Source organism: Periplaneta americana, chromosome 4 (assembly GCF_040183065.1).
Source record: "Periplaneta americana isolate PAMFEO1 chromosome 4, P.americana_PAMFEO1_priV1, whole genome shotgun sequence".
NCBI lineage: Eukaryota > Metazoa > Arthropoda > Insecta > Blattodea > Blattidae > Periplaneta > Periplaneta americana.
The window spans coordinates 38,971,351-38,999,312 of NC_091120.1; the positions used below are offsets into that span (position 1 = coordinate 38,971,351).

The window sequence follows — 27,962 nt, forward strand, 5'->3', positions numbered from 1 at the left end:
CTCTAGTCTTTGTAAAAATATGAAGCAATATTTTTTGTACGACGCATATTAAAAATAGCCTACCGGTAATTGTTTTTAAAGTAAAATAACACCGGATTTTTTTTTTGTAGGAAATAACACCGAAATTAAGCGAACTTTTATACCAAAATTTAAGATTTTTATTCCCTAACTATAACACATAATTTTAAAAAGTAATAACACAAGGCGTTCGTGTAAGGGTTATGTTTATTGATGTACAAAGCCAATATAATAACAAACGTATATGTTAAGATGCTCCGCAAAGATTCTTACAAAGTTCACTGATATAAATATTTTCTTACAAAAGTTTGATAAATCTTCGTATACCTTATTAAAACGCGAAAATTGTTTTGGGAATCACTTCTTGCGCCAAAGAAGTGATTGTGTTAACATTTTCCAGGAATAATAATTCGAAGGCTATACTTTCCCTTTTTCCTTGTAATCAATTCATATTCCGAAAGCCATCTATGCAGAATATCTCGAACTGTTTCAGGTTGATAGTTCTACAATCTTCCGACAGATGTCTACCAACCGTTAGGTCAGTCCGTGCTTGTGCAGTAGCGCGTTCATTCGAACAGAACATAACCGAAAGCAAGAATTTGTATTTGCAGTGGTACATAATTTTAGAAAATGAGTAAAATATATTTTGTCGTACTCAAATGTTCATTTATGTTTAAAATTATGACGATATAGTTCAAGTATTTATGCTCCTGAGAATTGTGATCTATTGGCAATATAAACCGATGTTAAAAGAATTTCAACTAGTATAAATTTGGCAATTTTATTCAGAGGACTGTGTCTTACAGTAAAATTTCAATATTGTATCTGTTTGTACTTTTTTCGTGAGTTTTTTTATTGTGCTAATCAAACACTGATATTTGTCAATTTTGTTTTCCAAATAATTTGCTTTTGTATATGATACTATGCACCCAAAGTAGTTGAACTTAAAAACTTGCTCTATTATTTTCCCTTCCAATTCTATTTTAGTTCTCATGTGGTCAGTTCCTTTAAATCCAATAAATTTCGTTTTCTGTGTTGGTATTTCTAAGTTTTATTCTTTAGCTAATGAATTCAATTGATAAACTACTTTCTGTAAATTATCTTCTGAAGAGGCAAATATTGCTTGGTCATCAGTGAGCAATATTTTATTCAAGTTAATTATGTTTAAAATATGTATAATTCTTACTTAAAACTGCTTGCCACTTTCTTATGACGTCATCAATATATCAATTGAATAAAGTAGGTGACAAAGGCCTCCCATGTCTAACTCCCTGGTTAATTTCTCTAAATTTTGAACTGTTTGTTTTCATTTTAATAACCATATCTTTGTATAAACTCTGTACAGCTCTCACTAGGTATTTCGGTATTCCTCGTTCTACGAATATAGACCAAAGAATTTTTCAATTTAATGAATCAAAGACTTTACCTGCAGCCAATAAAAGCAATGTAGGTAGCGATGTTATGTTTTCTGTTTTTTTTTTTTTTTCCATTAGTTGAGAAGCAATAAAAATGCAATCTGTGCACAGTACTCACCATTACATCAGAAGATCGAAGTGTTCCCTTCTGCTCTTAAGCATGCGTCAATCTCGCTGGAAAAATTGCGGGAAAGTGCGTAAAGTTCATTTTTTCTGTACGGCAGAAATCGTTTGACGAATATTTTCTTCCTGGTTAGGTGGATTGTTTCCTTACAATTTGTGTTTAAGGGTAGCCCACAAATAAAAGTCAAAGATTAAAGTCCGGGGATCTAGGAGGCCACACGCTTTTGTCATTAATCATCTATCGTTTAACACTTCGCATAATTCATGGGTAATCAGCTAGGATAAATCGTAGCGACCGACTTGACTACGCCGGGAACAGTTCGACCAGTTTCGGATGTTTCCGAATAACCTAACCAGCGGATACTCGATATTCTGTATAATTATTATATCTCTATATTCTGTTAGTTTTATTTTATCCTATGCTATCGTATTCTATTTTATCTCTATTAAATATCAATAATAATGTCTATAGCACACAATTTATGAGGTGATTAGAGTGCTAAAAAATTCTTGTGTTTAATTTTTATAATATTAGCATTAATAGTCTGAATGAAGATCTTGATTCCATCTCTTCCTGGTCTCAACAATTTGGGCTTAACCTAAACGCATGTAAATCACAGGCTATTCTGTTCGCGAACCGTAGATTAATTCCTGAAGTCAACGACCTGAATATTCCGCCTGTGAAACTGAATAAAACAATCATCCCGTTTAGCTCTACCGTCAAAAATCTCGGAGTACATTTCGAATCTAATCTCAATTGGGATACGCATATTAAATATACATGTAAGAAGGCATTCTCTATTCTCCATTCACTAAAAAGATTGTATCATTATCCATCTAAATTAAAACAGACGCTGGTACAGACACTCATTCTACCTCACTTCGATTATTGCGACGTTTTGTTCAGTGATCTCAGGATTGATTCCGCTCAGAAACTACAGCGTGTTCATAACGCGTGCGTCCGCTTCATTTGTAATGTTCGATACTATGATCATATCTCACCTTCTTTCAAGAAGTTATCATGGCTTAGGTTACATGAGAGGAGAAATCTGCACTCACTTTCTCTCTTATATCGAATTATGCACTCTTCATCCCCCTATTATTTATTCGCTCGATTTCATACTCTCTCTCGCTATCATAATATTAATACTCGATCACAACGCGATAACACGCTAGAAATTCCACTTCACGCATCGTCTCTGTATTCCTCATCCTTCACTGTTGCTACCTCTCGTCACTGGAACTCTCTGCCGCCTGAAGTCAAGGGCTGCCGAACATTGAATTCTTTCAAATCAAAGTTAGAAAATTATCTTATGACGAGTTGCCAAACTAACTTACTATTATGACAAGAGTTGTATTGCATGTTTCCACGTTTTCACATTTTTTTATGTTCTAATGAATTCAACTTATTTTATATTTTTGTTTTCATATTTTCCGATAATGTTATATCTCTAATGTGATAAGTTGAGCTATATATAATCTTAATTTTCCTTATTGTGTTTATTTAGAAATATTGTATTCACTGTATACTTTGTACTGCACTATTTTATTACTATTATTATTATTATTATTATTATTATTATCATCATCATTATTACTATTCTTATTTTATTATTATTATTATTATTATGAATAATTGTCTTTTTTTTTTGTATGCCTCATTTATTTTGACCTGCTGTTCACATATTATTATGCTTTTTTCTTTCTTTCTGTATGTTATATATTATGTCGGATTTCTTCTTATTTGTTGTTTATTTTTTATTATTATTATTATCTTATTCAATTTTGTGTGTAAAATTGTAGTGTAATTTGTAAATTTGTAGTGTTTTTGTAACGCAGTCTTTACTCCTGGTTGAGTGTTAGAGAAGGCCGTATGGCCTTAACTCTGCCAGGTTAAATAAATCATTATTATTATTATTATTATTATTATTATTAATATTAGGCCTAATATGGTAAATGAACCAGATTAACGATATAGGCCTATATATCTCATTCAAATTTCAGTGTTTATGCCCAACTAATAAGCTAATTATTAACATTATAATGATAATTCATATGGAATTGAAATATGTTCAGTAGGATATGTATCTTATAATTAAAATTATTCTAACATACGACGTATTAACTTATTGCTTTTTCTAGGCTCACTCATTATCATAACATTACAAACTATTTGACATTGTTCGTATTTTAATGTAAAGAGATAATTATTTTAAAACTTTGATCCATTGTCTGTTAAGCTGTGTGCATATGTAGGCCTACTTACTACCATTCGTGTATCGTCGTTTATATTTTATTCTTGTGGATACATAGCATTTTATATAAGATATAAGATAATGCACGAACTTCTTGTCAACCTATGACTTAATTGCAATATTTTAAATTAAAAAATTTACAGAGAACTACAAATTAGGTGAGTCTTTACGTGTTATCAGCAAATGCTATAGCTGGGTATAAGCATGTTACTTTTTTGTGTGAGACTTGAGTTAATTTTAATTCTGAAACTATTTATTCAGACATTGTGTGATTGCATTCAAGTTTATTTCCTATTTTCTCAATTATGTAACGTAAACACTGTTAAATAATATTTGAAAAAATAAATGAAACAAAATAAATTATTTTGATATAAAATTAAACAGTTAAAATTATATAAAAAAGGAAGAAGAGTGGTGTTTTTGAGTACAGTGACATTAAGAAAAATAATTACTCTACCTAAAATAATTAAATTAATAACTTCAGTATAGATTAACGTTAGTTTTCCTCTCCTCCCTTACATTTTCAGATCGTAAAGATATTTAACATTAGAACTGTGGACAATAATAATTTTTCTTGTTGATTCATTAAGCTTTAATAATTGTACATTTACTTTGTGACCTAGTAGAGTGTAAGAGAAAGCCCTATGGCCTTAACTCTGCCAGTATAAATAAATAAATAATAATAATAATACTAATAATAATAATAATAATATTAATAATAATAATAATAATAATAATAATAATTATTATTATTATTATTATTATTACATTTCACTCAAGATTCTGCGTAGGCGGTATTAATCGACTATGACTAAAGTGATTTTGGAATTTCTCTTTATCGCTCAGTTTAGGATGAATTTCATAGTCCTGGGCGATGCTACACCTATCAAGTTCCTCGTCTTCATTAATAAATATCATGCAGAGCGAAATTTGTAAATTCTAAAAGTAACGACATTATTTCGTACAGTTATCATGTCCATCCTTTCTCTGTCAGTTTGTTATATTTTTATAAATATGGATATCACGTTTCACTTTATTTTAAAGTACATAACTTTAGTTAAACAAGTTTATTTAATAATAATAATAATAATAATAATAATAATAATAATAATAATAATAATAATGTAGTTTGGGTTTTGAAAGAAAAGGAGGAAAACCTTGGAATTCTGGACAAGTTAAAATGTATTTGTGGTATCTTCATAAAATTATTGAAAAATAGGCTATTATAAAGCCAGGTTTCAGATTATGAATTATGGCTGAACTCAGTAAAAAAACTAACCTCAATTTCCATTATTACAGGAGCACATTTAATTAGATTTTATTAATAAAATATTACTACATTATTTAATCCTTCACAATATGTTTTACAGAATTTCAATTAAAGTGTATAGAAAAAATAAATATTATTTAAACTTTTAAAACACACATAAGTTACAGTACAGACAAGAAAAATTTTTCTCTTAGCAATATAGGCTAATATTATCATTAATAAACAGTATAGAACACATAATAAAAATTTTCTATCCATTACAATATAGTACATATTCGTACATTTACAAGAAATTGTCATGTGAGAAAATACATAGTATTTACTGAATTACATTTACTTACATAATAACATCTTCCGTGAGTAATGTATCACTGTCATGGTTAGCAAAGTCACAAATAATAGTTAGCTGAAAAGTACTCCGTCCTCCTTTGTCATGTACTTGCTATATTTTGGTCTGGTACAGTACAAATGTAAGATAATCTATAACTTCATGCAATGTATAGTTATTATGTTATGAAAGTTGACTTAAATGTTACATAATAAAACATATTACACGCAAAACAAGTATCAAAATAAATAATGCAATAAATAAATAAATATTTAAACTCTACTATACGTCAGTCTGTTTTGTTTTGTCCATTGTCCTCTTGCACGGGTCATGAGAGTATAACGGATCCAAATGTGGACTAGATCGTTCGAGGTTCTCTTCCAGAAGTGATGCTGGTTAAGTGATTTGTAAGTCAGAGGTATACATTTTATGTTCTATCATTAGATTAGTGTGTTAAAGGCTTTAAAAATCTAAACTCTAGAAATTATTAGTTGCTGCAAGATTAATAAATCACTGTAGAAGTGCCTTAAATATTATTATTAAAATATCACTGCTGGTTATCTGTTCCGCTTTCACCTTTAGGTTACAGCGAAAAATTAGTGTGTGATAACAAAACGTCAGAAACTCCCTTGGTTAGTTTTATGTAGAAATTATAAAATGGAACTATAAATCAGAATATTTTAGTTTCAATTTCGTAAGCTGAAATGGAATAACAACTGTCAGATCCTCACCGAATTGCCTAAATATATTGAATGTGCTGAATTGTTTGTCAATTTTCCTACTCTGTTAACTTCTTTTGTTTGTTTGTTTGTTTGTTTGTCATTTTTCTTACTTTGTTATCTTTCATTGTCGGTTTTTTGTTCCTTTTTTGTTTTGTATCCTTTGTCTAATGGCAGCCTCTGATTTGAGCAAGTTATGGTAAATAAATAAATAATTCGAATGTCAGTCTTTATAGTTATACTGTATAGTTCGTAATAAAATTGCATAATGGTTCTAAAATGCAATGTAAAATTACTATATATTATCTTACATCATAATGAAACTTTCCAAATTTATACATGTGATAGGATCAGAATTATTGAATTTAAAATATTTAATTATGTATGAAAATGTTTATTTCTCAAATTTCTTCAACCTATGTAGAATATGATTAAATTATCGTTCCTCTTTATTGACGATTTAGTTGTTTTTTTAATTTTCTGAGGAATGAATAAGAAATGATCAATTTGTTACATTAGCATATTCATTTTTTCATTTTATTTTACGTATGAATGTATGGTTGTAAATTTGTAAAATGAATCGTAAATAGGAATATGGAGTATATTAATTACAAATCTGATTTTGTTTCCAGTATTTATTACCGTTTCATTTAATAGACACTATAGGCCGACCTAGATATCTGCAAAGTAGAAAGACGAAACAAGACCTCTGCGCAAGTGGTATGTGGGAGGGCTAGGGCCAATGATCGCTGTGGGGGGAGGCATTGGTTGCAGGGATTGGAACATTTCTATCTGAACTCTACTTTACCTTCTTCCACGAGCATCCTACCCCTTAGCGGCCTCGAGCTGATGCTGCCCGCAATACACTTCGGCACAGATAGACTCCGCCCACATATGCGTGAAGTTACTCTACAGATCTGGGACGGACCATAGTTTCCACTTTTTAAATATATTTATAAAACTGTTTCAACTGTAATCCTACATTACATGGCAATAACAATTTAAGACAGAACCGTGATTGTATTATTTTTTTGTAATCCAATTAATATAATGATATTTTTGTTCAAAATATATCACTGTTAATCGTCCTTGTTAGTGCTTAAAACTTATTTTTTGTGTTTAGCAATAGAGTATGTAGATAATTAATGTGAAGTCTACTCATGATGAACAAAATATTAATATTGCTAATATTTGATTATTAGCGAGGTATAATTTATTAATTATTCGTAACTGACTTATTTTTGCATTTAAGAAAAATATAATTTACATCCAAACAAATTATACTTAATGCAACAAATTTTAGGCAACTTGTTTACCTATTTGCCTAATTTCTACCCCAAAACTGACTATTATGTCCGAGTGTTTGCAGTATGAAATAGATATTGTTTGTAGAATACTATTTTACTGCTGGTTTTTTTAGAAATAATTTAATTGAAATATAGGCTACTGTATATATTGAACAAATTTTAGCAAGGTTTCTTTGGATATTATTCTGTCAGTCTTAATATATATTTCAGGTAGTTGAAGTTATTAAAGTAAATGTCTCTAGGATGTGTATAATCTATACATTTCTTCAGTATTCGGTCATTTGTTTCTTCAATTATCTACAGTCGATTAGTGACAATTTTTGTCGTGTTTGTAAGTTTATCGTAATCATTCATCAGTATATCATTTGTTGAAATTGACTTATTGCAGAATATTACTTTCAATCACACTTATGTAACTGACTTGAATTATAATTCTCCTTACGATAAAGTCAATTGTTATGTCGACTATTATACTTTTACTACGTCATACTACCTTTGACTAATAAAACGGTACGAAAGGACGTCTTTCAACCAATCATGGCTGCTTATCGCACAGTTTTATCGCTTCCCTAGCATTTGTTTAATTTTATCGCTTCCTAGCATTTGTTTGTTTTCGTCACTACCCTAGCATTTGTTTCTTTGTTTGCCAACATTTCAAATTGCAAATTCTTTACGGTATTATAAAACATGCTTTTTTCGATCGTAATTTGTTTCCCGCATAAATAGTCGATTGAAAATGGCGGTTCCGTTCAAACGTTTTGGTAACATTAGTGAAATAGAATTTTAGTAAGTCAATTAATATTTATTTTATTTTATTAGAGTACTTTATTTCTTCTAATCTATAGGTACTTTATCTGTTTTTATAATCTTCCTACCATTTGTTTCTTTGTTTTCCAAAATTTCAAACTGCAAATTCTTTACGGTACTATAAAACATGCTTTGCGATCGTCATTTGTTTGCAGCATAGACAGTCACCTGAAAATGACAGCTCTTTCAAACGTTATGGTGAAGCTAACATTAGTAAAATAGAATTTCAGTAAGTCAATTCATATTTTATTATATTAGAGTACCTTATTTCTTCTAATCTTTATATATTTTCTTCTAATCGTGTAATAGTCAATTAAATCCCACTCAAGTTTTGATTTTCTCTAGATAAATCAAAACCTTTCGTGAGATTACTGTTGATAAAATGTCAGTCATATTTTCTTTAAATAGATCTGATGAGATGTCTGTCAGTTGTTCTTTATATTTTAGTGCTTCATTGGTATCTAATTTATAGCTAAAGATTGTAAATGATTTATAAGAAATAGTTAATTCTGAAATCGTTTTTATATTAGAGAGTTTTACATTTTTGTTTGTGAGGTTAATAAGAGAACATTTTGGAAATGTTTCATACTAGCACCAATGTTCATTGAGTTTATTACAACATTTATATTTTGATATGCTGAACACTATAATAAAATTAAATTTATTTTGTTAGATAATACGTTACGCAAGGAATGTAAGAATATATAGATTGAAGTCACTGGTTAAATATACTCGTATACTACCTACTGATTAAATATACTTATAAGATTATACTTTTAATGAAATTATATTCTTTGTTTTCGTATTTATGTCATATACTATAATCATAGTCATTAATTTAAAGTAAAGTATTCAGTGATTCGTTTCTTTCACCTACTTCGTCTAGTCGGGATTTGCAATAGATTGAATTGGGTCACATTCTGAAGTAATCATTTGATATTTAATTATAAAATGAAGGCTTGTTTACAATATTATATAGAAGTAGTACTACAGTTCTTACAATTATTTTCCTGCATTAGTAAAAGATAATTCTAGTCTATTAGTCCCTCTTTAGGGGAAGGCACGGTTTGGGACTGTCCACGCACGGATGGGGTACTATTCGGAATAGAATGATGTGCATGCAATAAGCCCCCCGCGTTACAATTCCCTTGCGCGTCACCACCGATCTCCCCTACATCATACATGATCCCTTTAATGCTCCTGCTACCAAGGGGGTATAGAATTACCCCATTGATGATTTTTTAGTATTGTTTCCATTTTTCTCCATATTTATTTTTTAAAAGTCTTGTGTTTGTCTGCTAATGGTCTACTAACATTTTGAAATAACAATAACATAACATCTACTTTAAGAAGTAATTCGCTTTATTCACGTGAAATGATCTTGTTTCCTCCCTTGGTAGTCTGAGTCATGAAAATTCCAGGATATTAAATTCGATGTGCAGCTTCATTTTCTTCATTTATGAATTTCTCTGGTTCCAAATTATTTTCTTCCATTTTATTTATGTCATTATTCATACTGTTTTTCATATATCATGAGCTTTGGTTTCCAAATTGTTTTTTCTGTGTTATTCTAAAAGCGATTTTATTGGAAATAATTAGTAGACTCTTTTTTTTCAGAATGACCATTGTAGTATAGGTAGTGTTCGAATATTAGAATTTCAACAAAGAACTAAATTTTGTTTTATTGGATTTATATTTTTATTTATTAATTTTTAGAAGTTTTTATAGATATGCATAATTTCATTTTATTACAAACAAATATTTTGAAGATGTTCATGTTTATATATAGATTATATTCCAATATTTAAATTTCAACAAATAACGGAAATGATTTCCAATTGAGGACCGTTTTTGCAAAATTTGCAAAATTGAGAGTTTGATGGATTCGTTAACATAAGGCAGGCCTCTACATGATGTTAAAGGCGTCTTAGTAAAATTGGGTTATTTCTCTTCATTGTAGTGTGTCAAAGTTTGATCGTTTTTTCAAAACTTGCTTTCTGCTATAGGTGAGAGTTGCAGCAAAACTTGCTTACTATAGTTTTTTTGTCTCTCCTGTAAAATTTAGTTTTTTCAGTTAGAAAATTTTGCAAAAATGGTCCTCAATTTATGTTATAGTACTGTAACATTCACAGCTCATGGCTGTGTTGTCCACTGTGTGAAAACTATATAGCTTTGAGGAGTTTGTCTTGAAATAGAAGTGAGGCAAGTTTAAATTTACTGGTATGTTATCATATAGTGTCACCAGTAACATATCTAAAGTTTTTTACATTTTGATATACGTTTTCAACAATACGGAACGGAACTTTTGAACCAACCTGTATTTTTAAAAATAGTACGATTATTTTACAACGTCATTACACTACATTTAACCACCGAAATTTACTGTCAGCTATATGAAATTTCTCTGCCGTGAAGTTCGATTTGACTCTTTTGCTATGAACTTGAGTATCAGAGTATTTAGATCTGCATCTTATACATTTATTTCGTTGTCGCTTCATTTTATTTTTAGGAATATTTTATTATATTTTAATTGATCACGGCTTTTATATTACGTTTCATGACTTATTTTATAGAGCCTAATTTAACGGTATTTTTATTTTTAATATACGCAAAATACTAAAAAAACAATAGTGATGTTCAGGTATAAATATGGATTTTAGGCATTTATAGGTATTTATGGTTCATTTAGGCATTCTAGGTCCTATAGAATTTCAATAGGGGGATCCTGTGTACAAGAAACGTAGAGATATCTAAATAACAGTCTAGGTATGGAACTAGAAATCCGTTACCTAGTAATTATACACCAACGAAGACGACTGAGTAGTGACTTAAACGGACGAAGAATTAAAAAAGATGAGTGACTATCCTCGTGACCCTATTCATCCTATCCAGATAATTGATCCATTGCAAATATTATAAACTTTTTTCGCTTTAATAAATACAAAGTTAAATTAAGTAAATGTTACTTACGCACTGTCTTATTATAGTTACGGGAAGTCCATTGTAGTTTAAAGTTATTGAAAGTCATGCATGTCACATGATATATCTAGCGTTCAGTTTAAAAGAAGATCCGCGGTAGACAGCTGGAGCATATATTATATATAATTTCCCTCTGTTTATCCAAAAGGTTTCGCCATGTTCCTAACAACCTTATAGGGCATTCCTTCGCAACATCCGTCACCATGCTGTCCGTTCTATGCTGGCCGAGGCGCTGTAGGAAGTAGGGTTTACAATCCATCAAGAGGTGCAGGGACTAGCCACACAAGGAAATGTTCGGCGAATTGATATCATTGCCATTTAGAACAACTCGGCATACATTCTCGATCCCACCATCAGATTTGAGACACATGCAGATCAACCGCATGAGGTGGACAGTGAAAAGAAACGGATCTATGAACCAACAATCCCGTTCTATAAAGATAAATATAGCCTGTCCCACATTGATGTGATAGGTCTGATGGTGAGAGCACGAGGTACCATACCCTCCTTCTTTGCCAACAAATGTAAAAACCTGGGGCTAACACACAGCATTGTGAAGGAAATAGCCATTAGTGCCCTCAGAGGATCGGTTCAGATATTGAGAAATCATTTGTATGGGAGTGATAATGGAAATTTCAAGTTATCTTAACCGATGGCTGTTGATTGGTTTAGATATAAATGCCAATCAATCCGTACTATTATTTTTCTCGCAGTATATGGCATTCAAATCATTCTAACCTATCTGATGATATTTCCCCCCCTCCCTTTCTTAACTGTAAATGAGCACAAACGCTAATTAGGTGTAAATTTTTCTGACATTCTGTATATTCGATTCCCTAACCGTTTCAAATGTATATCATTTTACCTTTTAGGTGTGTTTCGAAATTATATGTAATACGCTTTGTCAAATCTGGCAACCTTTTCATAAGGGAAGCTAAATTTATTATTATTACTCTGGATGTTAGCAGTGATGATCATCGGCTCTTTCACGGCATTTGGAATGTTTTTGTACAAGTTTTTTTTATATGTATTATTATAATGTACCGAAGTACAAATGATATTTCCATGCAGATATTCTGCGTCATCATACGATGAAAGAGTAATGGAACGGAGAAACATTCTCTCCGGCGCCGGGATTTGAACCCGGGTTTTCAGCTCTACGTGCTGACGCTTTATCCACTAAGCCACACCGGATTCCACCCCGGCGTCGGAAGAATCGTCTCAGTTTTAAGTTCCAAATCTTGGGTTCCCTCTAGTGGCCGCCCTCTGCACTACGTCATAGATATCTATGAACCTAGGACCGAAGTCCACATATGTGCTGAGGTGCACTCGTAATGAGTGACTAGTTGGCCGGGATCCGACGGAATAAGCGCCGTCTTAAATCACGAAGTGATTTACGCATATCATATATATTATTATAATGTACCGAAGTACATATGATATTTCCATGCAGATATTCTGCGTCATCATAAGGTGAAAGAGTTTTTTTTAATTGTTTCCACAAAAAATAACCTGGAGTAATAAGATCTGGAGATCTTGAAGGCCATAGTCCTGTACGTATGATTCTGTCGTCAAAGTTCCCTCGGCGTCATTGTTATATCTATTATATGACAGGTTAAACCGTTTTGCCGTATCCAGGAATCACGTTCATCCATTTTCATCCACTTATACGAACTGGTGGACAATATCTTGGTAAACCTCAGCATTCAAGGTTGTTTCAAAGAACGGAGATCCGATTATTCGTCGTCTTTATATAGCACAACAGTCGCTAATTTTGAGAGCATAACAAGGAGATATGACCGAATGATTAAATTACACTCACCAAGCTGTAAGCTCCTCGCTATGCTTACAGAACAAAATGATTGTTGCTCGGATACTAATTATAAAGGCCCTATATGATGTCTGAATGTATATTATTGCAACAAATAAAATATACACATAGTTATGTTATGTACTTCTCAATGCGCTGTCCTGTTTCAAACTGAATGCACTGTATATTGCTTTGAGTCACGTCTTTATGCATAAGTAAGATTTGTACGATAAATGTGAGGTTGTAGATCGTAAACAGTATCAATAGTCTTGTGGCTCTCTTCTGAAAGACCTTTGGTATTCCTCTGAGTGGTTAGTTAATAATTAGTTGAGTTAAAATAGCAGATGCCTTTTTTTCTTTTGTAGAGGTCCGTACTTACTCTTCAGTGTTGTAGAGAACGTTTCAATGCCTGAAAAGCAAACAACATAACTTATATAATTCGTGTGTTTTATATATAAATTGTAGTAAAACAATCACAATAGAACAAAAAGATATAAAGATATTTATTAGGTGGGACATTGAGAATATCAGCCTAAAGCGGCATTTTTGTGTACCCTATATGGAATGATATGTTGAAACGATGTTATAGGCCTACTTAGGGATATCAAATTCTTTAGACAAAATTATGGTAACGACAAATGAAAATTATGATATTTTTAACGAGATTAAAGTGCATGAAACACAGTAAATAAACACAAATTACAATTATTGAAGTTGGTGTCGTAAAACTGTTTGTGCGAGATCGTGCTTATTTGCTTGGTTTCCCCACAAAATCAATCCGCAGAAAGTCCAGAATTCCACATTTAGTATTCCCAACCTAACACACATAACAATTTTCCTCTTTTTACAGCTTAAGTGACATATTGATTTTACTGCTTTAGGCTTTTAACATATTATTTTTAAAGACGTTCAATATAGTAATAATTATAAATTGGAAACTTACCACTGCAATTTCACCTAAATTGCACTGTTAATTATTGTTTTTAAATATTTGCAAAAATTAAGTAAACTCTACAACTCCACTAAAGTTACTGCTTTCGTGATGCAAGTAACATTAAGGGAGCCGTGAAAAAATCAACAAGATTCCAGACTCATCATAGACTGGGGGGGGGGGAAAGATAGACGTATATCACGGCCTGCTTGAGTATAGTAAACACAGAAAACATTTTAAAGCAACAATGTTGAAGATAGATATTTTTGTTTTGCAAATTTGCCGTCATTGAACAGAAACCAAGATGGAGATTACATTGCATAATTAGAAATTCCTCTTTCAGGTATGTAATAAACGATCTCCGCACAAAATAATATACGATATACGAGCGGTATGTTTTCTTTCAATTCTCGGAAATTAAAAAAGCTCAACTACGTTTCGCTTTTTCAAACTTTTCCTCGAACATGAAAACTTCAACATACCGCTCTTGTAACGCATATTACTATTTCATTCGCTTTGATTATGTAATGTGCACTTTACAGTACTAATAAAAATGTAAAAATTCCATTACGTAACTAGTTATGTAATGATACTTCCATTACGCAACTAGTTAGATAATGGTACTTCTAGTTCGCAACTAGTAAGTTAATGATACTGGCATTACTTAACTGATTGCGTAATGTGAACCACACATTAAATTAAATTAAATTGAATTGATTTTATTTATTTATTATAATAGTTATTTGTCTTATGCGGGATAGTAACTACTGTAAACATACAATTACTGAATTTTCAACATTTTCAATATCTGAATACTTGTTTGAATTAATTTTCATAATGTTTGTTTATTACTCCTAGCACTGCTGTTCTTTTGTTATAAACAAAAACCTATCGTGTTCAAAACTGATAAAATAAACATAAAGTAATCGCCTCTCGCAGGAATAACATAATAATAAAATAATATACCTCTCCACAAAAGACACGTTCAAAATTAATAAAAAAATAATATAATTACGTTTATCATAAAAATTAATTTTTTATCAAAGTGGAAAAAGATGTCGATATACTTATCGTAACTTCATATTATAGTACTCGACTGGTTATGAAACGAGGCCACCAATCTCGTATTGTAATATGAAACGTTACGATATATAAATAACTATTACTAACCTGTTTGTTCGTATTTTTTCTTCTGATGAAATAGATATTCATAAGTGATTTTACTAACCTGTTTGTTCATAAATTTCGTCTTCGCTTGACTCTACATCTAATAAAAATATTGATGAAATAATTAAAACTTAATATACTAAACTACGAATAAAATTTACAAAAGAAAACATTTTACATAAACATTTTACCGATACCACAACTTTCAGAACATTACTATAGTCCGACAAGTTAATAAAGTATTTTTATGTAACACTCTATCAGGGGCCTGTTTCATAAAATAAAGTTAAAATTTCGTTTTGGACTCGAGGGGAAAGGTTCACCATCAGTTCAGGGGGTTGAAGATACCTGATTAAAGAAAAAAATGAGAAAGAAAAGAACAAGAAAGAGATGAAGAGGTAAAGAAGAGAAAAGGGAAGAAATAAAGGAAAGAGAAAAAGGGAATGAAGATAGTTAGAAATAAATAGAACTGAAGATGAGGATATATAAGGAAAATAAAGGAAGAGGATGAGAAAAAAAGAAAAGATGGGAAAAAAGAGAAGCAGATGAAGAAGAGAGAGGAAATAGGTGAAGGAAGATGAAGAGGGAAATACGGCAAAAAGGAGAGGAATGTGAGAAACGTAGGCTAATGAAAAGAGAGATAAAGAGATAAAGTAGAAAAAAGAAAAAAACTAAAGAAAAGAAAATAGGAAGAGGGAGACAAGCAACAGAAAAGGGAGTTAAGGATATAAGGAAATGAAAAAAGGAAGAAAAGAGAGTGAGGAAAAAATAAAGTGGGGAAGAAAGCAAATATGGCGAAAATAATGAAAAGGACAAAAAATAGATAAAAAAGGGGATGAAAATAAAACGATATGAGGAAAAAAGGAAGAAGATAAAACAGAAAACAGAATAATGCAAGAAAGACGACAAAAAGGAGGGAAGAAAGTGATGAAAAAAAGTGAGAAGAAATGTGACGTAGAATAGGACGGAAGAAGGAATGGATAGAAGAATTCGATGAAAAAGAGGATTAAAAAAATATAAACGAAGACGGAAGAAATGAAGGAAAACAGAGATTGTTTTGGAAAAAATGAGAGAAGAATGTGAGGAAGGAAAGGGTGAAATGAAGTTTAAAAGATGAAGTGGCGGGGAAAAGGAAGAGAAGAAGGTGAAGAAGGAAATAAATCGGAAATAAAAGATGAGAAGAAATATAAGAGAGGAAGGGAGACAAGAAAAGAAGGAAGGAAGACAAAGGAATGGGTGTCTTTTTCGATGTATCCAGACTTTATGGTCACTATAAAATAGTGTTGTGGGATTTAATCGATTAATCGATTAGATTAATCGATCAATTTCTGTTGTAAGATTAATCGATCAAAATATTTAATCGAATAATCGAGTCGATTAAAATTAATCGGTTGTACTTTATATTAATTATTATTTTGTTAATACAAACTCATACTAAAAATGCCGACAATATTCCTTTCTCGGAAATTGCTTACTTAAAAACACAACAGTAGGCCTACTGTTATTTTTTAACTATAAACCAGATAGAATAGGGAAAATCTTTGCACAGACACTTCAGAAAGAGATGGAAATATGAGGACAGTGAGCTAGTCTACCTGTATTGAAAGTTGAAACAATCCAAAATCCTTATTAAATTTTATGGTTTTCCAAGAATACTTCCACCTTGTTGTTAGTTCATCTTCCTAGCATATGAAATACATACTTTTCTGGGATTCGTCCTACTCATCCCTTTTAAAATAGCCATGTCTACACTGTGTGCAAGTGAGAGCGTAACTAGCCTACCTTCTTCTCTTTTTAAAATCTGGTAATTCGATTACAATAGAGGCTAGTCATCTGTTTCGACCGCTGTAGTTTTGCATTTGCAGTTTCTGTACTGAGTTTTTATATGAAGGCTGTGTGTTTAGTTTGATAAAGAAAAAAAATCAGTTTTCTGTGGTTTGTGAAAAGTGTAAACTCTGTTATATCATATGAGAATTTGAGAAGTAAACTCGGTGAAACGTTTGGATTTGAATTAAACGATCGTGGAGAAGTGCTTGACAGAAAAAAAGTTTTTTCGTGTTTAGTGATGCAGGAAATATTGTTACTAAACGTAGAGCGGCACTTAATCCGGAGCATGTGAACAACATATACAACATTTAATATTTATGCTTATCACCGAACACAAGTTAAATTTAACAATAATTGTGTATTACAGTATATTAAAACATTTTTTCAACTCGATCAAAACTCGATTAATCTATCGATTAAATTCAAATACTTAGTCGATTAAATATTTTGATCGATCAACAGCACTACTATAAAAACATAAGTGTGTCTTTCAACTATCAGGCTGAAATTTATGAATGCATCTTACACATTAAAATCGAAACCTATTGAAATATGGAGCATTTAATTTGAAATATCTCACGTATTTACTGCAGTAAACGTATTAAGCATGCCCTATATATACCTTTACCGTCGTCGTGCAGCTTTCTGACTGCCGTAGGCCATGGTGTGAGCCACCTGTGAGGAGTGGCTGCCGTACTCTCCGTGGCCGTACCCTGAGGAGTCATACCCCATGCTGTATCCTCCCCAGCTGTGCGGGGACGCGTACGACTCGTGGACCTCGTGGTGGGGGTGGTGAGACCGCTGACTCAGGAACTTCCTCATCATACTGAACGCAGAGATTGCCAGGGAGATCAGACTGAGCAGCAGGGCCTTCTTGGCGATCAGAGCGATTCCGAAGTACGCCAAGACCATGACGGCAACTGCCTTCACCTTCACTCCGATCAGAATTGGCAGCAACGTCTTCAGGATTCTCTTCTTGCCTCTACCTATTGAAAGTACAAAGAACTTGATGAGTGGTTGCATATCACATTTAGAGTCCCTTCAGACGAGGCAACTTTTAGAAGCGTTGCTGAAGCACTGCCGCTTGTGAATAATGGATATAGGGTAAGGTTGCCTAATTCCATGACATATTTAATGAAGTCTATCGCCAGACAACTAGATGGGCCGATTTCTTCAAGAAGAAGGCAGGAGTACATTGGACGAGCAGTACAAGAGACAGACAGCTATGGAGAAATTTAGAAGCCACCATCCTCAGTGTGTAGTGTGGTGCGAATCTTACATAGTGTTTGTGTACATAGAACATTCCTTAGGATCCGCTCACCTAACGAGTGAAGTGTACTGAGCCAAGCCCTGTCAATCAGGAGGCCCTTGCCCTTACGGGATCTAGCTGGCTAAATTTATTATTATTATTATTATATTTATGCCAAAATTTTACTAAAAATTTGCAAAGAACACCTAAATGACGTTATTTGGTCCTTTAGCTACAGATTTTACAACATTCAGTGTCAACAGTTTCACAAGTTTTATATAAAATATATGATTCTTCATTGTTATACAGTGGCTCCTAAATCCGTGACAGGGATCCAAATTCCGTGATAGTGGTTTCCTAATTCCGTGAGTGATATTCTAATTCCGTGATACTAAAATAATCCTCATTAACTACTCATAAAACAAACGTCTATTTGGAAAAACACTTTAAAGTCAAGGTATATTGTTTTAATATGGATTAAACAAGGAATTACAACATAGAAAAAGAGCCTAAGTGACAAATTTCATAGAAAATACTTGTGTAACTACTGGAATACATATTACATATTAATATATTATAAACAAAATAAACTGAAAATTAGATTCAATACAAAATTAAATTTGAGTAAATTGAATTAGAACACAATTATTTCTAATTATTTATATTCCTAACAACAGCAGTAATTAAGTTAAATATACAGTTAACCCTATTATTTTATTATAATTATGATTGATGTTTTCTATATCTTATTTCTATTATTATTTCCACGAACTATTTTCTTTCATAGACATTAATTTTCACCATTTAGCGTTCGCATCACTGGTCAGGTGAGCCAGGAAGGAGAAATATGAAAATGAATCCGAAAATGGGAAAGCTCCTGTAACATTGTTATTGTCTCACAATGTTTAAATAATCATACACATTGATTCAGCTGATTATAATCTACAGTAATATATCATTTTTATAATGCTATATTAATTCATACCTCAAATATAAAATGTTTCTTCAGGAGCGGTCACAAGAGAAAGAAAAACTTACTGGTCAGCCACCTTTCACTGAACAAAATCTTCTGCAGTCGACTGCTTCTATTCAAAATGCGGGTAGTCAATAGAATTGAAAAGAAGACATCTCCTGGCATCTGTTAGGTATTTCAAAAAGTCAGAGACCACAACTCCATGGCAGTCAATTGAAATTTTATTACGGTATTTGGGATATCACGGAATTAGGCACCTTTTCCCTAAGCGGAGGCCTTCAGACGCAGCCACAGAATAGCGGCCGAAGCCACGGATTAGTGGCGCTGCAGACGGTCTGAGTGGTTGGCTTTGTCGCTGGTGACGGTCGCTAAAAGTGGCGTTCCCGTCGCGATATATGGAATTAAATTGTAGGTTTCAGATGGAGCCACAGCCACGCCACTATTTTAATGGCGCTGTTAATGAATGACGTTTGGCCACCAATTTCTTACACCGCCAAGACAGTATATAGCCTTATGTACCACGATGAAAGAGTAATGGAACGGAGAAAAATTCTCTCCGGCGCCGGGATTTGAACCCGGGTTTTCAGCTCTACGTGCTGATGCTTTATCCACTAAGCCACACCGGATACCCATCCCGGCGTCGGACAGAATCGTCTCAGTTTAAGTTCCAACTCTTGGGTTCCCTCTAGTGGCCGCCCTCTGCACTACGTCATGGATGTCTATGAACGTAGGACTGAAGTCCACACATGTGCTGAGGTGCATTCGTTATGAGCGACTAGTTGGCCGGGATCCGACGGAATAAGCGCCGTCTTAAATCACGAAGTGATTTACGCATATCATATATATTATTTTAATGTACCGAAGTACATATGATATTTCCATGCAGATATTCTGCGTCATCATACGATGAAAGACGGCGCTTATTCCATCGGATCCCGGCCAACTAGTACCTCATAACGAGTGCACCTGTGTGGACTTCAGTCCTACATTCATAGACATCTATGACGTAGTGCAGAGGGCGGCCACTAGAGGGAACCCAAGAGTTGGAACTTAAACTGAGACGATTCTGTCCGGCGCCGGGATGGATATCCGGTGTGGCTTAGTGGATAAAGCACCAGCACGTATAGCTGAAAACCCGGATTCAAATCCCGGCGCCGGAGAGAATTTTTTTCGTTCCATTACTCTTTCATCGTATGATGACGCAGAATATCTGCATGGAAATATCATATGTACTTCGGTAAATTAAAATAATACTTATATACCACGATGTATTTTTTTCCAATTTAATTTTTAATTCCTGCTAGAAGCTCTTGAAATGGTTTCTTAAACATGTGAAAATACGAAGAAAAAACTTTTTATCGTCCTGATATAAATCTTGAAATAAAGTGTGAAATAGTCTTCGATTCTGTCTTTCAAAAAAAAAAAAAAACAATGGATGAACTCAGACTCTTCTTCTATTTTTACGTTTATTCTTTCTCCGTATAACAAAGTTGTCTTGTATCTCCCTATGTCCATGTTCACTGGAAGACTGAAAAATTCTCTACAAAAATTCAGTGTATTAAGGGGAGGCAGAGGTGAAATTTTCGAACAAAACTGAAAAAAAAAATGAAAATTTAGTTTTTTCCATTTGTATTATCTTTATTTTCATGTTCCGATGTTAGTTTTTGATTTTGTGCCCTTAAAAGTATGAAATTAAAACCAAGATAACTGTATTACTGTATTATTCCCATAATAAACTAATATTTTCATTATTTATATACCTTCTGGGAACATATAAATGAAAAGAAATATTGAAAATATGGTGCATGGAGCATTTTACATCAAACGATATAAAGTTTTACACAATTATTAATATTTAAAGAATTATGGTACTTAGAAAGTTGAAACTTGGTATGTCCATTACTAATAACATACTTAGTATCCACGATCAATTTCAAACAAATCGGATACATTTTGTGGATTTTGAAATATTCACCTCTGTCTCCCCTTAAGCAGTGTTTCAAACGCGCGTTTTCAGCGCCACTAACGCGCCACCAGTTTGAGCCACGACTCTGAAGGGGCCCTTAAAGTTTTGAAAAGTCGAGTTCCGGATATTTCCAATTTTATAATATACCAATGTCATAATTAGTGGCAAGAAATACATTCAAATGCATATTTTTATCAGAACTGCTCATTTTAATGAAACTTAATAATTACATGTTTCATGTACGTGTATAATTGACGTAACAAACATATAGATAGACAGATCTGATATAATACAACAAATTAAAAAAATGCGATCTTCCTTCTCAATATAGATAGTTCATTATAGGGCCTACATGTTAACGCCAATTCTTTTCTTTTTTTTTATGTAAAAGCGAAAATTACTAGACAAAATTATGTTATAGTTTATTTTTTATTAGTATATATGAGGATGACAAATATGACCCACCCTCAGTCAGTGTCTAAGCCAGGGATATACATTTCTTTTTGTCCTTGGTGAGAATACACACCCTTCCCCAAATTATGTCCTCAGGACCGATCAAGCCAACAGGCTTGAAACTCACATAGACACTTCCTCTCATCCCAAGTTTCCCTTGAAAGAACGTGTTTTCGCGTACCTATCTTTTAATTATTTCTACTCCTATTCCCCACTCATTCATTGATTTATTGAAAGATCGACTGAAACATAGTAACTTTCGGAGTTGACAAAGTGAGTCCCTACAGTAAAAAATGCTCTAAACCGAGTCCCTGCCAAAAATATTATAGTCCTATACGGTAAATTAAGGGCCGTGTCATGACCTATCCGATAATTTTGTAAATTATACAAGGTGTTAAAAAAAGTATCCAATATTTTAGGAGGTGCTAGTATGCATCAAAGCAAGGAAATAATGTCTAATGAATATTGGTCCTACAACACATACTTTCTGAGATCTGGACACTTGTTCATAGCAGGTGCTCAATCTGACGTCCATTCATGACAATGCATTCCTCTGTCCTTTGACGTAATGAATCACGTACCCTTTGAAATTGACCAGGTTCCTTCATGTGTCCCCATAAAAAAAGTCTAGGGGATTTAGGTTTGGGGAACGACCAGACCAAAGTGTATGGGGCTTCCTCGACCAATGCAGTGATCCTGAAATGTCAACGTCAGATATTCACGCACATTGCGAGAAAATGTGCTGGTGCGCCATCGTGCATGAGCAATATCTGTAGTCCTGCTGACATAGCACATTCTCGAGCAAGGCAGGGATTACGTTAATAAGAAAATCCTGAATGTTTCTCTGGTAGCACATATGGCCCTACTAATCTGTCACCAAGAACGCCTGCCCTTACATTGATTGAGAATCGGTGGTGATACATTGTTTCTTCAACTCCATGGGAATTTTCAAAAGCCCACATATGCTGATTATAAAATTCACAACACCATCTCTGCTGAATCCCGCTCATATCCGCAACCAAACTTCTGTTTTCAGTATTCCTTGCGTCGTATCGTTATTCCATGCCAAGGTGTCAACTACGGTATGATTTTCTGGCAATCTGCTGTATTGTAGGGCGGAGAAATGCATTGCCATGAATGGACGTCACATTGAGCATCTCCTATGAATAAGTGTTCAGATCTCAGGAAATATGTGTTGTAGGACTCATGTTTATTAGACATTATACTATCACCTCCTAAAGTATTGGATGCTTTTTTGTAACATTCTGTATACTACTGTAGACAGGTGAATGTTTCGTTTGATACAATTATGAAAATTATTTGTATATCTCTGCCTGCAATAAATAAATCTTCAAACATTGAGAAGAAATTTAAAAAATTTGTAATTTACGTGATAAATTGAAAAATGAACTGGTTGCTAGCCATTACGAAAATAAAAGGAACAGGAGACTATTGATTTTAATTATTAATAATTGTTATTGAACTATACAGAATTAAGCTTCAAATTAGTCTTCCTCAGAAAAAAAAATGCTCTTAACATACGTACAAGAATTGCTCTAAAATTTGACCCTATCTTGGCCTTTGAGAGAAATAAGCGTAAAGCTCTGCTTCCGGTTTCTTACTTTCCATTTTGGGTGTCTTACGTCAAGTAGTCCTTGGGGGTCGTTGCTGGTATGTTAATGTAGTTTATACATTCGCTATGGACATCTCGACTATTCCGTAGATAAAATCTGCCTGACTTCTGCATCGGTATGGCATAATTGCGCCCCCCGGTCAATCGGTAGGCTTACGCATGGCATAGGTGCGCCCCGACGAATTCAGGTACAGATACCGGGACCAATCTGTGCGCTTGGCGTACGTCGCAGATACGTCACACCTCAGTGATTACCTGAACTGAAAACGTTGGTCGTGACTTAAGTTAACTTTCACTCACTACCATACTTAAGAGAGCAATGCGACAAACTGAACAATAGCTGGTCATATCACTATGTATCATTCAACACCTTCAAATGCAAAAGGAAATAATGCGATGGTTTGGGATCAATTTTTAATATTCTGTGTTCAAAGAACTTTCGGGATTCAAGAAACACTAAATAATGGACAAACTGTTTCAATGTTATCAACAAATAAAAATACTTAGTTGAGAATTTCATGTTATAACCCCAAATATATATATATATATATATATATATATAATTTGAACTGGTAATGGAAATTACGGGAAAACGGCTGAACGGATTTTAATAAATGACCCCTCATTTTGAAACTTGGAACTCAAAGTTTTTCAGAAAAAAATAGTAGTTTTCAGTGAAATGTCAACTTTTCAACATAATTTTCCTATTTTCCAAAATCCATCTGTCGTCAGTTTTGAGAACTAGCTAAACTAGCTCACTAGCTAATTGCATTTCAGAATGAAACAAAACACACACTACAGTAAACAATATTACACGAAAGCCATGATCTGCAAGAATGCTGACATATTTAGAGCTCAAATTAAATTGGTTATTAAAAACTTAACTTACTAAAAATAATTTACACGTTCGATTCTGTGGTGTGTAATTTTTTGGGTACAGCTGTGTGTTGGATATTAAAAATTACAAAACTTGAGGTGGTTTGATGACATTATTACCATTAGAAATGAAATAATATTGTAGTTAATGCCATGATGTGACTATTTTTCATTAATTATACATATTAACGCTATATTGATGATATGAAAGTGAAACGTTTTGGGGTTATATAAGTAGATGTAGAGAATAACTTAAATTAGATTTTGATTTCTATATTTTACTGAGTGGCGGCTATATAGTATATATAGTATATGTTACTGAAAGCTATAAAACTTACGTAAGATAATAATATTATTAAAAATCAGTTTGAAATTAATGAACATTCAGTTCATGTGGAAAATTTTCTTTTATCTCCTGTAAAATTTTCGTTTCTGAATTTTACCGGTTTTTGCACCAAGATGTTCAATTTAAGGAGTTAGGTACAGCTTACAGCAGTAAAATTTTGGAAATATTCAACATTTTTTCCTCCATTACTGTATCTGTACAGTAATAAAAATTAGAATGTATAAAACACTGTCCTCCTGCTGTATGAAAAAAAAATATATTTTTACGATTTAAAAAAATTATTTACTTTTTTTTATTCAATCCACTGTAAAGTGATAAAGCGTTTCTCCCATAACTCAAAAACTACCCAACTTTCTCTGATAAAATTTTTTGTGTGTACCGTATTTATGCATGTCATATCTATAATATGATGCAAGATTACTTCTCTATCTTTGATATATTGTCTGATGAAAATAAATTCATTTTAAAAAATGGTCAAATATCAGTATTTTTCTCTAGCACAAAATAAAAAAGTATTATTTATTAAGGAATGTAGTTGAAAGAGCATGATATTGTGAACATGAGTTTCAGTAATAAAATAAAAGAGAGAGAACATGAAAAAGTTAACAAGTTAATAGTTATGAGGGAAACGCTTAATCACTTCACAGTAAACTGCCACCATATTGAATTTTGAAAAAAAAAAATATAAATAATCTTTTTTAAATCGTAAAAATATATTTTTTCATATAGCAGAAGGACAGTGTTTTACACATACCAATTTTCATTATTGTACAAGATACAGTAATGGAGGAAAAAATGTTGAATATTCCCAAAACTTTCACAGCTGTAAGCTGTACTTAACCCTTTAGTAATATTATGTATATAGGCCTACATATATCACATATTTTTTTATTTATTCAGCTTATATCGGCTTATATGCCTAATATGTAATTACTTAAATCACGTTAAAATATTTATATCACATATTTTCATGTAATGAATTAACAAATAGTTATTGTAATTGCCCACATCTAACACCTTCCATACAAGTCAAATATTTATGAATTATTATAGATCAGTATTTACGTTGGGATAAACAAATTGATTTTATATGTACAATTATAAGAGAAACAATTCATAAATTCATAATACTTCGAAATTTTATTGTTAAGGAGGCATTGAGAATAATATTTTTAACTTTAGTACGATCATTAATACAATATGGTATAATAAGTTGGGGTGGAGTAGCATCATCTGTACTTAATCCATTAATTTCATTGCACAGAAGATTAATAAAAATTTGTCTGACCAAAAATATGGATTACCCAACAAATTTAATTTATATAGATTTTAAAGTATGAACTATTGAAGAAATGTATAAATCTAGTTTACTAACTTACTACCACAGAAATCAAATAATACATAAATCTAATCGACATGAAGACAAAAGTCTACTTTCCCATTAATTGAGCCTAAATGTCATACAAGTGCAGCTCTTAAACATGGTGCTAGTTTCAGTCCAAAACTTTATAATAAAATTACAAACCATTTTCCAAATTTGAAATGTTTTAAAATTGGACCTTTCAAAAAAGAAATGTATAAAATTATTCATGATATATAACATTAACAAATATGTGTATTTTTTACCTTTTTATTTCTGTCGATTATATCCATGTTTTTATTGAATATCACTGGTTTCTGTCTGATTGTCAATGTATGTTAAATGTGTTTTCTCTCTCTCTTTTTTCTTGGCTCTTGTGTTTTATTTAATCGTTTGAATCAAGTCAATTACTGTATTTAGTAAACTAACTTCGTAAATTTTATGTTATATTATTGGCTAAGACCATACCGTACACGTACCTGGCTTTTACGATAGTGGCTAAAAATATTTTTGTTTTATAACTTTAATTTGTACTCACTTTACCTACTAGCTAGCTAGCTAAATAAATAAAACATAGAGTGGTATAGTATACAACAGCGTTATTAAATTTAATCGTAATTTAGGGCTATCTTTTAGTGTTATGGAATCCAAAAGATGAGAGTTATGTTATTAATCTAGTCACTTAGAGATCAATACTCAGGATGAATGAAATTAAGCTCGAAATCTGTCAAATGTATCATTTTTCTCTGAATAATAAACAAAATTAATGAAGAGGAGCACACATAGATAATAGGCCTAAATAAAAAATAAAACTATCTCACCTTCAGTCACAAGATCGGCAACCTTCTGTCGGAAGTCTTCCGGTATATTATTGACGATCCCCCTGGCAGTTGTAGTCATCTCACTGAAAGCGGGAGCGAGATTCCATCTAATACTTCTTTCCTGGAAGAAGGCCATAACCTTCTGGAACACGAATGATTCAAGAGCCGATTCCCTTTTTTCCACGTCCGTTGCCCTCAGGACTTGGTCGTCTTCCAATACGTCTTCTGTCGTTCTCGGCTTGGCTTGATTCTTGGAGTCGCGCTCACGAACGAAAGACAATCCTCCCGTCAAATCAACGATATCTCGATCGAAAAATGACTTCAGACTTCTATAAATCTGTATCTGAACACATGATATCGAATCTTTCTTTAAACAATCCTCGAAAGGTGTGCTAGAGGATAAATTTATGTCATTTGTTGAGACGTCTGATGACTCTAACGTTGTTGCTCTACACCTCAAGAACAGTAACCCGAAAAAATAAATAATTTTATAAAAAGCCATTTATGTAGGCTATTCTACAGCACTGAGAAATGTTAAAAAGAAATCGGCTAGAATTTGCGGAGCATTCGTTTGGAATCGAGGTGTGCTTCACATACGCTTAAGAGTGGTTATAATGTTGTGTCTTAAATCCGAATGTTGTCCACACCTTTTAAAGTTCCCCCACTTTCAACTGGCGGCCCGTCCAAGAAAGGTAATAGTCACCCGCGCTAACCATTCAATTTCGCTGCAACCTCACTGCAGTCCAAACAGCTCGCTAGAGTTCCCGCCCCAGTACGCACACAGTCTGATTTTCTCGTACCTCATACAGCACAAATACAACTCTCCCCACTTCTTTATATCTTACACAGACGTCGTAGACTCGATTAAAACGCATTCGAACTGCAACACAATCTGTTTTATTGCGGAGGCCAAGGATTGCAGAGTTGCGGAGGCTCTGGGAGGAGTTTACCACTCGGAAGGAGGGGTAACTGATCTTCTCTGAGAATCCGTTCTTTTTTTAAATAGGGCAGAAACCAGAATCTTGTTTAAGAAGGTCGTCATGATCATAAAAATGTTGTCCAGCCACTGAGAAAACATTGTTGATTGATACTTGCAGATTATGTGGTGTAGCCCGCATACATTGTGGCAATTATTCTGTCTCATTTACACGTTGTGTGCTACCATAAGCCTATTACTGTTTTATCATTTTAAAAACTTGTTCATAGAGTGAGCAATCTGCCAAGAATCTCAATTTTTTAGCATTCGAGTGAACTAGTTTTTGCTTCTTGTGCGTATACTTGCAAACTTCATCTTTTTTTTCTTTAGAGCAAGTTCACTCATGTGTATGA

At 32.8% G+C, this 27,962-nt stretch overlaps 1 protein-coding gene and 1 long non-coding RNA gene across 3 annotated transcripts in view; both read right to left on the minus strand.

The window, feature by feature from the left end:
• Nucleotides 1–5,101: 5,101 nt before the first annotated feature.
• Nucleotides 5,102–27,531, minus strand: LOC138697726 (uncharacterized). 2 transcript variants are annotated; one of them, XM_069823206.1, is made up of 3 exons: nucleotides 26,634–27,531; nucleotides 17,585–17,942; nucleotides 5,102–13,440 (listed from the first exon to the last, which is right to left on the minus strand). In XM_069823206.1, exons 1-3 carry the CDS (start codon nucleotides 27,133–27,135, stop codon nucleotides 13,434–13,436), a joined length of 867 nt encoding a protein of 288 aa, XP_069679307.1. In that variant the 5' UTR covers nucleotides 27,136–27,531; the 3' UTR covers nucleotides 5,102–13,433. The 2 variants fall into 2 exon arrangements, with proteins under 2 accessions (XP_069679307.1, XP_069679308.1); XM_069823207.1 differs by having other exon boundaries at nucleotides 17,579–17,942; nucleotides 26,634–27,527.
• The window catches only part of LOC138697727 (uncharacterized), a 33,127-nt gene continuing 10,266 nt past the window's right edge, over nucleotides 5,102–27,962 (minus strand). Inside the window, exon 2 of the long non-coding RNA XR_011331600.1 lies at nucleotides 5,102–8,505. This is a non-coding gene — a long non-coding RNA (uncharacterized lncRNA). The remainder of the gene's footprint in view (nucleotides 8,506–27,962) is intronic.

Coding starts and splice junctions, on each gene's coding strand:
- LOC138697726 (XM_069823206.1), bottom strand. CDS start 27,135: ATGGCTTTTTATAAAATTATTTATTTTTTCGGGTTACTGTTCTTGAGG. Junction 17,943..26,633: donor TGCCGATCTTGTGACTGAAG/GTGAGATAGTTT, acceptor TACTTTCAATAG/GTAGAGGCAAGAAGAGAATC.